Consider the following 13,629-nt stretch of genomic DNA (forward strand, 5'->3'; position numbering starts at 1 on the left):
GCATATAAAGTTTGTGTGTCCAATGGGCCTCTCTTTCCAGTGGAAAAAATAAAAAGAGAAAATAGTCACATTTAAGCTCTTTGAGGCATAAAGCATACGTCTCCCTCTAGGGTCTTTGATCAGCCCCAATGCTCCAGTTACAAGACCTTCTATTTGACGGGAGCCTCCAGATAAAAACTCCAAATTAAATTCTTCCTGTCTTCAATATGAAATCCCTCCATTCTTTTCAGGAATACTTCATGACTCCATGAAGTGGAGGGGTAAGTACCTCACAGTGAGATCCGGAACTACACTTCATAAGGAATAAATGTGAAAATTTCCAAGAAATTAATCAGAAAATGGGGAATCAGTAAGTGCAAAATCTTAAAGATGAATATAGTGATAATAAGAATATTTTTCATTAGATTGAAGTTGTATGTGTTGTGGGTAAAAGAAAAGCTAATGGGGATAGGTCAATTGTCACAAATTATGGACATAGCAGGAATTTGATTTATACATAAAATTCACAAATAGATGTACTGAAATAGAAAATTAACAGGTGGCCTTTATAATGCCCATGTCACAGGGAAAGCTCCTTAGCTACAAACTAAGACTACAAGGTACCTTCTATAGGTTATTTAAGCACATCAAGCACAGTTCAGAACTAATGAAAAAGAGAAGCTGAGACGAGACTGAGGTTGCAGGTATGGAGTTATAAAATGTGAAGTCATGGGATTACAGCTGTGAAAATACTTTTGCAACTTTTAATCAAACTTTTAGGTTTAGCCCATAAAACCAAGGAAAAACAATTAAAACCAATACAAATGTGGATGAGGGATGAAATTAAGCCGTATGAACAACAAAAAGGACAGGAGGAATCCAAATACTAGTAAACTATTCTTAAGATTGGGGCAGGACATCATAGAAAAACCCAGATAGATAAGTAGAATGGTAAGTTGATAGATAGATGAAATAGACTAATAGATGATAGATAGATAGATACATACATACATATATACATACATATCTAGATATATGAATACATAGAAAATGGAGGACAGAAACATTAATATACAGACATGATAAATAATAGAGGCAGATTATAGATAGATAGATAGATAGATAGATATAGATAGATGTATTTATATATTTATATACATGTATGTATGCATGTGTATATATTTGTTACCTTGATACCATAGGAAATAGGTGTCTTTATAATTCCAGTGCCATTAAATCTAAAGAAATTTAGACTTTTGTTTCTTCCACATTTTTATGCCTACTTTTTAAAATATAGGAAAGGATGGGTATGGTGGCGCACACCTTTAATCCCAGCACTTGGGATGCAGAGGCAGGCGAATTTCTGAGTTCAAGGCCAGCTTGGTCTACAGAGTGAGTTTCAGGAGAGCCAGGGCTACACAGAGAAACCCTGTCTCAAAAAATAAAAAAATAAATAAAATAAAATGAAATATAGGAAAGATACTGACTCTTGTCCAGGTTAAAAATAAAATATTAAAGTGGTCAACTTACCTAACATTCACCCAGAATATTGTGACACAGGAGTGAAACTATTACATTAATTTTGTTAGTGATATACTTATTACTAATACACTAAATTTTACTAGCAAGGTTTTAAAAATGGGAGATTTAATGTTTTTCTTCATCCACCTATATACTTTGTTAGTGAATTCTTTTTTGGCAGTCTTGACTGAAAAAGGATGGTCAGGAGGAGTGAGCAGAGGAGCCCAGTGAAGGGAGGTCCATCCTCCCTCCACTGAGCTGCTATCATTACTATAGGGATAGTCTGGGTGGTAGCCAAGTACTAGAATTGCATTTGGGGAGTAGAAGAGGCATCACTAGACATAAAGATATTCTATTAACCTCTTGAAAAAATGTTTTGATGAGTGTGAAAATATCATAGAGCTCTCCAGATTCACTACAACTTTGATTGTACTGTACCCCAAACCTCTGACCTATTTTTCCCTAACACATTCAATTTAATTTTTATTGGATATCTTATGTATTTACATTTTAAATGTATCCCCCTTCCCAGTTTTCCCTCCACAACACTCCTAATCCCTCCCCCTGCTTTTATGAGGCTGCTCCCCCACACCCCTACCCTAGCATTCTCATAATAATTTAAGCCTTCTTGTTTATAAGGGTGTCTATCTGCCCAGGCTTACCTTGAACTGGGATACCCTTTCTCCCTCAACCTCCCAAGTGTTAGAGCTACAGATGTGTGCCACTGCACATAGCCCTGTATTAAATTTCTATTATCATTGAATCACTTACACTTTTTCAGACACTGCTACATCCTAAACAGACTTGTACAATGAGATGACCTGAGAGATCCTAAAATACCACACCTTGCTAAGCTACAATGCTCTGTGAGCTTGCTCATGGTCCAGGGGCAGGGGATGCATATTGAAATATTTGATGTCTGTGAGGGCACTGTTTCTTATTATTTACAATTTTTCTCCCACTTCTCCCCAGTTTCAGATTTAGCCCTCTCCAAGTAATCTGTGCTCTTTTTGGAAAGCAGCTATATTCACCCCTGTGCCACCATCTCACACCTTGTGCCAATTTTTATACTGGCCTATTCATTTGTTAGCACCAAAATCCCACTGAGCAAACACAAGTGTAGATACTTTCATTTACAATTTTGTGACTTTAGAGGCTAAAATAATTCTACCGGCAAATACTAAAGGAGAAGATTTAGGAGATTTACAGCAATATGGAGGGTGGAAATATGTACCAGGATCATTCAAGGCAGAAATGAACATGGACAGGGACGGAAGGCTTTAACAAGGGAACTTCATCATCCCCACACCACAACAGTCAGAACAGGTGATCCTTCATCCTGTTTACTGACACCCACTGCTCTCCTGGCATTGCAGTTGTTTACTCTCCTTTGGTCCAGAAGTTAGGACTTCTAAAAGCTTGGTGAGTTAAGAAATAGAGCAGAAACCAACTATGCTCTAAGGTACATCCTTACTAAATAAAAAAGAATTTTTGAAACAAAGGGAATCACTCTTTTCATTGTAGAGTAGATAAAAATATATATTTAAAGCAAAGTAAATATATTCAAAAGGCTAGAATACTATGGGAACTAGAGACACTTATCTGAGTCCTTTTTGTACCAATCTCTGCACATTGTTCTGCTATGCTATAGTAATTAAGTTGAATTATAGTTTGTGTGAATATTTCAAGGAAAATAGGTTGAAAATATATGAAAAAATGTACATTTTTACCTGTACATGAAAATAATTTCCTAAGGGCTTTTCTCAATTTTAGTGTCTGTAAAGATAATGCTAACTCTTTCAAAGATGAAATCAAATGTACAGATAAATCCTGCTACTTCAGGACTTGCTTGCTCTACACTAGTAAAGTTGTAGTAGCACCCCAGAAACAAGGCACCAGACATAAACAGATACGTTCAGTTGACTTGGATAACTTGTTACAGTTGTATATAACTAAAGCCACTTGCTCTACCCTCATATATTCAGAGTCAGAACCTAATTATCTAAATCCTAATTTTACAGCTTGCTAAAAGAAAGTTGTAGGACTATATGACAAAATATGACAGCACACAAGAACGACACCATCTCTACTGGAGTTTCAGACTTCCTCCTAAATTGTTTTGTCAGGTCTCCCAGCTGGCAGCTCTGGCTCTCCCTGCCACTCAGCCTTCTCTTCCTCCTAGCCATGGGGGCTAATGCTATTCTTCTGATCACCATCCGGATGGAGGCCTCTCTGCATGAACCCATGTACTACCTGCTCAGCCTCCTCTCCATGCTGGACATCATACTCTGCCTCACTGTCATCCCCAAGGTACTAGCCATCTTCTGGTTTGATCTCAGGGCCATTGNCTTTTCTGCCTGTTTCCTCCAAATGTATATCATGAACAGCTTTCTTGCTATGGAATCTTGCACATTTATGATCATGGCCTTTGATCGCTATATAGCCATCTGTCACCCACTGAGATATCCATCCATCATCACTGACCAATTTGTAGTCAAGGCGGCCACATTCATTCTGGTCAGGAATNTCCTTATTNCNTTGCCCATCCCCATTCTCTCANCNCGNCTCCATTACTGTGGGAGAAATGTTATTGAGAACTGCATCTGTGCCAACATGTCTGTCTCTAGACTCTCTTGTAATGATGTCACTGTCAACCGTCTTTATCAGTTTGCTNNAGGCTGGACNTTGCTGGGATCAGACCTANTCCTCATCTTCCTCTCTTATACCCTTATACTAAGAGCTGTGCTGAGACTCAAGGCAGAGGGTGCTGTAGCCAAAGCTCTGAGCACATGTGGCTCTCACTTCATCCTTATTCTGTTTTTTAGCACCATCCTTTTGGTTTTTATCCTCACACACGTAGCTAAGAGGAAGGTCTCTTCTGATGTGCCAATCTTGCTCAATATCCTCCACCATGTCATCCCTGCTGCCCTTAATCCCATTGTTTATGGGGTAAGAACTCAAGAGATCAAGCAAGGAATCAAGAAATTATTGAAGAAGGGGTGGTAAACAGACCCACTGCAGCTCTACATTCCTAGTGTACAGTGATTTAGTTATGATATTGATAGAAAATTGCTGAAACACTAACTTAGAACACTCTAATGAGGAAAGTAAGTACTAACTCTAAAAAAAATATTCCTGGCTTCATCTTCCTCTAAAATACTCAATACCCCCCAACAAACACACATACAAATCTCCTATGTGTGCAGTTACACAAGTTTTTAACCCCAGCATTTAGGAGGCACAGAAAGGTGGATCTCTGAGTTCAAAGTAGACCTGGTCTACAAAGTGATTTCCAGGACAGCCAGAGCTACAGAGTGAAACCCTATCTTGAAAATAAAAACAAAAAGTCAAACAAAAAAAAATCCCATATTTCTGTGACTTTTAAATTTTTCCAGTAATAAATATTCAATTTTTTCTGAAGTAGGAGAATTCAAAGAGAGTAAACACTATACTAGAAAAACAACCCCCAGCTGCTCCTACATTGATAATCTCTGCACATTTATTTTTATTGTGACTGTAGACATTAGTGGCCTCAACTGAAGATCATTTTCATCAATAAAATTAATCTAATTATGCAATGAGGTGAACATTTATGCAATGAAGCAGAGCATTTTCATGGTCAGCTCTGAATGATGGAAAGGGGCTAGAGCCAGAAGCAAGTCTGCTTTATTGATGTCCACTCAGGTCAACATCTTTCTGCCATCTTCCTCGTGTTTTCAAGCGAAGCTTCTTTGTCATTAGCCAAAGCTCTCAAGCCAGAGCTCTTTGAAGAACTGACTTGTAGCATGGTACATTTTATTGGGTTTAGGTGAAGGAGCCATCACTTCAAGCTGCTTCCTTCATGACTTCACATTACTACTGCACTTGGAACTTCCTTTCTTGAATCCACAAATACCCTGTGACCTGTCTATAGTGTTCTGCTTATGTGTATTGATGTATCAGAAGACACCCCATAATACAACATAAATACATTACAGTCCATTACTAGTTGGGCAAAACTTTTTCAATCAGCTGTTTTTGATTCAGAAGTCATATTAGAGATTAGAAATACAAAGATGTNTGGAAATTTGCAATTATTGAGGAAGTTGGATGATATTTAGGCAAAATATAAACAAATCCAGTTCTCAGGAATACTGAAAGATTGTTAATCTGGATCCAAGGAATTTTGAGAGGTTGGTTTTCTTTCCTTCTAGAAATAACAACAACAAAAAAGTACTTGTACATCCAAGCAATAAGTTGAAAAGAGAGAAAACAATTAAAAACCTAAGTTGTTTGAGCTCCAAGCTCTCTGTTCTAGTCTTTGCACAACTACAAAGAATATGTCCAGCTTAGAACAAATAAGGAGTGTCATTCAGTTTCAGGATCTTATCTGATGCATGAGTCAGTAAATCAGTTGTTTCAGAATGCATGTAGAGTCCTGAAAGTCTACAAAATGACTGGCCCTCCTGAAACAGGCTTCATTCACACTGAAGAGCCTCCTCTATATTTCTCATTTACCATAAGCATAGANTCCTCCCATGTTGTTTCCTCAGTGACAGTTGAAATAGGAAATGAAAGAATTTCCAAATATTCACAGATCAACATTCAAGTGAGCCTAAAGAGTGTTTGTGTATCTACATCTGTAAATGTTGCTTTTATTTCCTTAGATGAAGGAATACCTGGTTTGGCCTGAGCCCAGAACATTTCTTTCTCTGTTCTAACTATACCTAGGCCTAGACCTGGAATCTTCTAGTCTCTTCTAAGCTGACTGATTTAATCCAGCTTCTCTGCCTGAATTGTTCTGCTTGACCTCATACTAATCTTCTGGCTCCTTCTCAGTCTCTGGCTCATTCTGTTTTCACCTTTGTCTAGCTTGTTCTCTCTGCAACCTGCCTCTGTAAAACTGTTCCAGTAAAACTGCAATCTCTCTCTCTCTCTCTCTCTCTCTCTCTCTCTCTCTCTCTCTCTCTCTCTCTCTCTCTCTCTCCTCTTAAGTAGCCTCTTTTTCCTGTGCTATTCTCATATGAGTTGGATGTATCTTATCTCTAACTCATTCTGTCAAATCTTTCTCTGATTTATCACTTTGTTCATTAACCTGATGTTACTTTTAAACATGGCTGTTTTCTTCTACAAACTAGCCATACCTTCATTGTTAGGGATTAAAGATGTGTATTAATGGCATGTCTGTATTTCTGCCAAATCATACTGTAATCCAGAGTGTGTCTGCATTCCAGCCAGATCACATAGTCCTACAACGATTTTGGATATGATCCCTTGCCTGAGCAGTCATGTTGCTGGATTAAAACTCCTCTACAAACATCATTTATTGACCCACTTGCATTCAACTACTTACAATGACTGCATGCTTGTGTTTGATGGAAAAATTGAATAGATATTAGTGAATTATTTCAGTTTTTGTTTGCTAAAACCTTTGGTGGTGTCCTTTTTATGATGGCTGTTTTGACTAGAGTGAGAAGTAATCTGAAAAAATCTAGTACTGCCTTAAGGTGAGATGATGTTAATTTTATTTTGAGAATTTTCATTGGTGTTGAGTTATATGTTCAATTAAGACATTCTAACATTCATATTTGTAAGAGTGATATTTTTCTGAGCTATGTGATAATAAAGTGTATGTGAACATGATTTTAACCCAATTCTAGGATCAATTATAACTTAAAGAGACATAAATTTCCAAGCAGTGCTAACTGTATTACCCCAGTGATCCTGAAGATCACAAAACAGTTTAATATTGATTTGATTTGGTATTATACAGGATGTCAACAAAATTGATCAAACACATATGGCTGTACCTTATACAGACAACCAATTAATGAGATACTTCATATCAGAAGTGACCCTGATTTAGGGAATCATACATCATAAAAAGCACATTGGTAACAAATGCTGGCTTGGATCTGGTGAAAGGGAAGCCTCACACATTGTTGGTGAAAGAGTAAACTAGTGCAGATACTTTGGAAATCAATCTGCATATTCCACCCAAAAAAACTAGAAATAGAACTACCATATACAGCTATACCCAAAAAACCAATAACCTACTACATTACTACATATACAATCATTCATTTTCATTACTGCTCTAGTCACAAGTTAGTGAGTCTAGTGTGATCCTAAAGATCACAGGAGAAAGTTCAATATATATCTGTTTTGTTACCATATAGGAAGCAAACAAATACTTTTCATATCTGGAAAAGTGACCCAGACTTGGTCAATTTTTCTAATTGTAGGCTTACATGCATTTTCATTAGGAGGAGGTGGAAAGCAGGGGTTTAAGATGGAATTCTCCTTGAATGTAATTGACATTATTCCCATCAATGATCTAGTGAAATAATTATCTAAACACAGACTGAGTCTTCAGCATTTCTGAGATAAGTACTTATCTACTGGGGACTATCTCATTAGACTCAGGAGGAAATGTCTACTCACTTCATTGATTCTCTACAGATCTTGTGACTCATAACTTCAATTTTCATTCACTGCCTTGGTCCAGATTGTTTAGCAATCATTTTTTAACCTAGAGTATTGAAAGAAATCTTCCTGGTTTCACCAATCCTATTCATATGCCCCATGTCATTTTCAAAGTGTCCCTTCATTACTGTCCTATAAGTTATGATGCCTAATTAGAATATAAAGATTGAAAAACACACAGAAGGTGATAAATTCACATTTAATGGCTGCATTATTGACACATCATGATCAAAGACAGTCAGAATGAAGAATACAATATATCCCTAAAGGTTGATTTAGCATATATCATAGAGGAAAGTGGGAGTAAACTTGTAACAGTAATTCTGAAGTTGTAAATTCAAGATGAATGTAGCGACATGCACATATTTTGTCTGTTGTATTATTCACATCAAACCAACAATAAAATATGGCCATATTTTCACAATCCCCTCTACAAAGTCCTTCTTTGGCTCATGTATCTCAGAACTAGTGTTTGAATAGCTTAATAATTCCCTGCTTGATTTCCTGGGTTCGTACTCCATACACAATGGGATTGAGGGCAGGTGGGATGAGATGATGCAGCACATTGAGAAGAATTGGTACCTCTGATGGTATCTTCTTTCCTGCCTTGTTTGTGAAGATAAAGACTAGCAACAGAGTATAGAAGAAGAGTATAAGGATGAGATGTGAACCACAAGTGCTCAAGGCCTTGGTGACTGTGCCTCCAGACTGCTGACACATCACAACCCTCAAGATGAAGCAGTAAGAGAGCAAAATGAGGACCAGATCAGAACCTAGTAGGCACCAAACGCTCACAAATTGATAGAGCTTATTTAGTCGAATGTCCCCACAGGAAAGCTTTGCTACAGAAATATTGGCACATATGCAGTTCTCCACCACATTGCTGGCACAGTAGTTGAGTCTAGCAGCCAGAACTGGAGTGGGTAGTGTAGCTAGAAGATTGCGGGCAACAATAAAAATGGCTGCATTAATGACGAACTGTTCTGTGATGATGGATGGGTAGCGCAGAGGATGGCAGATAGCCACATAGCGATCATAGGCCATGACCAGAAAGGTAGAGGATTCCATAGGAAGGAAGGTATTCATGACGAACATCTGCAGGAAGCAGCCCACAAAGCTGATGGGTTTCATGTTGAACCAGAAGATAAGCAGGACCTGCCAGAATTATAATTCTCAAAAACTCTGTGCATTCATTATCATCCCAAAATATCTAACCTTAGAAAATTCATAATGTATATGATTAAAACCATCCAAATCCTGAATCCACTGGGATTGCATCCTAATTTTAAGTACTTTCTATGCCCATGTTAATCTATAGCAGTGGTTCTCAACCTTCCTAATTCTGTGACCCTTTAATACAGTCCATCATGCTGTGGTAACCATCAATCATAAAACTATTTTCATACTACTTCATAACTGTAATTTTCTACTGTTATGAGTTGTAATATAAATATCTAATATGCAGGATATCTGATATGCAACCCTCGTGATAGGGTCATTCAACCCACTAAAGAGATTGCAACCCACTGGTTGAGAACCACTGATCCACCATCTCTAATTTATACCTTTTCTTTAAGTCTAGAGACCAAGCTTTATTGTGAAAGCATTTATTCATATCTTATCTTCAGTTGAGTTCCCTGGTTCTTAACAAATTTCAGTGGATTCATCTGCCATCTAGAGATTCATGTGTCACAGGAGTATTAAAGACATCTCTAGTCCCTTCATACTTTGAGAAATCTTCCCCAAGATGTTTCCTATGTATATGACATACAAAGCCAATTAAACTTCAGTGACTAAATTCTAGATCTTTTGGACATAGGAATAGGAAATTTCAGTCAAGAAGAGTATCTCTTGAACTGAGGAGAAATTTGGATTTTAAAATATCACTAACAGACAATAGGGAGAGTTATCAGTTAGGAGGTCACTAAAGCTTCGAAATGTAGGCATTAAGAATAAAAGGGACATGAATGAAGATCACTTTGCATATGTAATGGGGGAAAGAGCTGTGGGGGGACTGAGAGAGAGGGCTAATATTGGGTTGTAAAATAAATAAATAAATAAATAAATAAATAAATAAATAAATAAATAAATAAATAAATGGAGAAAGAATAGAAGGGGACACAGCTTGGTGCTGAGAGAAGGATCTGGTGTAATGGTTGAGTAACACATTGAGCATTTTTTTCTTCAGAAATGAGAGGATTCACACAAAGAACAAAGAACTATCTAAAGAACGAACTATCTAGCTGAAGGTGAAAAGTGAGTGTCCTGGGAGGGTCTGACCTTGGGGATGACTGTGAGGCAGAGGATGACATCAAGCACAGAGAGGATGGCAAGCAGATAGTACATGGGCTCATGCAGAGATGCCTCCTGATGGATGGTGAATAACAGCACAAAGTTGGCTGCAAGAGCCAAAACCAAGAGGGGAGCCAAGATGATGGATAACCAGTGCTGTGTGTCTTGCATTCCTGGAAAGCAGATCATCAGAAACTCTGTCACCTGAACCCCTGTGTTGTTGGGAGATACCATGATAGCAGGTAGAGCTGAAAATAGCTGAAAAGAAACAGGCAAGAATTCAAATATTCCACTGTTTCATCAACAAAATAAATGTAAGTCCATTTCCATTATACTTGGACCCCACATATTCCTGATGACATAATTTCCATTAGCACTCATAATTTTATGTGAAAATAATAATTCCTCCATATAAGTTCTCAGCCCAGATAAATCTCATTGCTTACACTCAAATGCAACCACACTTAGAGGGTATGTTTTGCTTTGTGTAAATCACTCTGAGATTCACATGTAGCATTCCTTTCCCTTATAATGAGTACTTTTGTCCCCCCAAATTAATTCCTATCTGCCCTATCTTCACTTCTTGGAAAAGTGATTTCTTGCTTATCACTTTAAACCTCTCTCTTTTCTTTTATCTCTTGTGGTCTTAAAATGGTCAGATATGTTGCTATAATATATTAATCAAACTTTGATATCCACACTTACATTTGTTTTATAAGATGTTAATAGCAGAATATCATCTTTTTATTATATCATAAAGAAACATACTAGCCAACTGGTTGAAGATAGGTATTCAATAACCCCATTGCAGATATAGAGACCTGACTGACCATTGAGAGTACCATAAATTTGACAAATATACTATATTCTTAATTATCTCCACATTTTTTCATACAAAAGGTTACTATAACTGCTACTTAACACTCAAGAAAAATGTGAATGAGGCAGAGAGTATGAAACACCATTTAGTGATGAAACATACTCAGCACCATGATACAAAGACATGATGGAAATAAAATAGAAGCCTCCTCCTTACCTGATACCTTTCATAGTGTCAGAATATGCTGTGTAGGCTGCTAGGGTGGGAAGTCAATTTGAATTCTACAAACTGTGATACCAACCTGACAAACAGGATTTGACCACCTGTACAATAGTATCATTACTGTTATAGAGGTAACTCACCATTCTCAGCATTTGTGGTCCACTCCACAGTAGATAATCCATACATGGCATTAACCTCACTGGAAAACCCATGACAGGGAGGCCATAGGATGAGATGGGAACTTAATTCTGTTGTTTTAATGAACTGATGTAGCACTGAATTACCTTCTAAAATACATGCTTACACCCATAGACAGTTACAACTATTACGTTTAATCAAAGAAGCCCTTCTTTCTAATGAACTGTGATGGAAAAAGAGACTTGAAGCTGCATATGGTCCACGGAATAAATGACAGATAGCTAATACTCAGCCCTAAACAAGACTTTGATATCATCAAAGTCAGGGAGCATTGTAGAAGAAGGTACAGAAAAGTACATGTATGAGCCAGAATAGAGAGAGAAGGGATGATAAAGGATACCCTCTGGCCAACACAGAGCCAGTGCAAACACAACTCTTAACAACTACAGACAGCACACTAGATCTAGATAAGAAGGGACCCATCGACAACAAGGCATAGATAGAGGAGATACCTAGGGGACTATTGCCTTCGGCTTTGTGCCTGCTGATGGCTGTGCTAGGTTCCAAAGGACAGCCCCAGCTCAGCAGTCACACAGATGGGCCTAATTAAATATATCACACAACAAAACCAAAAATCATAAATCTGGGAAATGTACAAGTAGGGAGGGAAGGGACTTGCTCTGTGGAAACGTAGATAAAAGAGGATGGAAAGAGTAATGGCAAAATGTCAAAGAACTACCTTAATAAAAATAATAATAATTAGTAGTAAGAAAAAAGCATAAAATGATTGAAGAGAGAAAATAAATACATTAAAAAAAAACACAGGAGCACCAACACTTTTGTGTATTTGGTAAGGACCAAAAGTAATCTCTTCATTTTCTGTGAAAATATCAGACAATAGATAGGATATAAGACCCCAAATGTAAGAAATAACTAAAGGAATCTCATTGTCTTTACCTTATAATATGAGATAATAATCTCACTTTATTTTCATAAGAGGTGAAGTTGTTAGGCCATGCTCTCCTCTGGAAGGGCAAACACACCTCTTATATCTGGATTTGAGGAATGCTCTTAGGGGTGTCTATCATACAGGATGCAAACATATTCCCAGTCAAACATTAGAGATGTTCCTTTTTTATCTTGAATACATACAACAGACTTCCTATAGAGGTTTTCTGATCAGTTTCAGATATATTACCAGCTATTCTAAGTTATATATGCACAATTCTGACTGATCTCTAGCCTTCCAATATAATCTCTCTCTTTCTTTCTGTCTCTGTTTCTCTCTGTGTGTATCTCTCTCTGTCTCTCTCTGTCTCTGTCTCTCGATCTCTCCTCCTCCTCTTTTTCCTCCTCCTTTTTTTCCTCCTCCTCCTCTTTCCCTCCCTCCAGCCTTTTCAGAATTATAGATTTCTGGATGGTCCTCCCTTCCATCTCAGCTCCAAACTTTGTCTCTGTAACTCCCTCCATGGGTATTTTGTTCCCCATTCTAAGGAGGAACAAAGTATCCACACTTTGGTCTTCCTTCTTCTTGAATTTCATTTGTTTTGCAAATTGTATCTTGGGTATTCTAAGTTTCTGGGCTAATATCCACTTATCAGTGAATGCATATCATGTGAGTTCTCTGCCCCACCTGGGGATCCATCCCATAAACAGCCACAAAACCCAGACATTATTGCATATGCCAGCAAGATTTTGCTGAAAGGATCATGATATAGCTGTCTCTTGTGAGGCTATGCCAGTGCCTAGCAAATACAAAAGTGGATGCTCACAAGGCCCCCGATGGAGGAGCTAGAGAAAGTACCCAAGGAGCTAAAGGGGTCTGCAACCCTATAGGAGGAACAACAATATGAACTATCCAGTACCCCCAAAGCTCATGACTCCACCTGCATATGTAGCAGAAGATGGCCTCGTAGGCCATCATTGGGAGAAAAGGCCCTAGGTCTTACGAAGATTATATACCCCAGTACAGGGGAATGCCAGGGCCAGGAAGCAGGAGTGGGTGGGTTGGGGAGCAGGGTCGGGGGAGGGTATAGGGGACTTTTGGGATCACATTTGAAATGTAAATGGACACAGGATCTTAAGATTTCTGGTGAGTGGAGCACAGCTTCTGCTCCAATCCAATTGCGCGGGACCTGAGACTGCATTACTTAGGGAAGCAGAAACTGGCCTGAGTAGGGCCACAGGCCTCA

The 13,629-nt window shown here is 38.1% G+C and overlaps 2 protein-coding genes across 2 annotated transcripts; one reads left to right on the forward strand and one right to left on the reverse strand.

The window, feature by feature from the left end:
* The first annotated feature begins 3,558 nt into the window (after window positions 1-3,558).
* LOC110299082 (olfactory receptor 56A3) lies at window positions 3,559-4,506 on the forward strand. Its single transcript, XM_021168685.1, has one exon. The coding sequence runs from the start codon at window positions 3,559-3,561 to the stop codon at window positions 4,504-4,506; it is 948 nt and encodes a 315-aa protein (XP_021024344.1).
* A 3,924-nt stretch (window positions 4,507-8,430) lies between these two features.
* Window positions 8,431-10,491, reverse strand: LOC110298024 (olfactory receptor 56A4-like). The gene is made up of 2 exons (XM_021167070.1): window positions 10,246-10,491; window positions 8,431-9,120 (listed from the first exon to the last, which is right to left on the reverse strand). Exons 1-2 carry the CDS (start codon window positions 10,489-10,491, stop codon window positions 8,431-8,433), a joined length of 936 nt encoding a protein of 311 aa, XP_021022729.1.
* Window positions 10,492-13,629: the final 3,138 nt, after the last annotated feature.

This window comes from Mus caroli, chromosome 7, assembly GCF_900094665.2.
Source record: "Mus caroli chromosome 7, CAROLI_EIJ_v1.1, whole genome shotgun sequence".
Classification (NCBI taxonomy): Eukaryota; Metazoa; Chordata; class Mammalia; order Rodentia; family Muridae; genus Mus; species Mus caroli.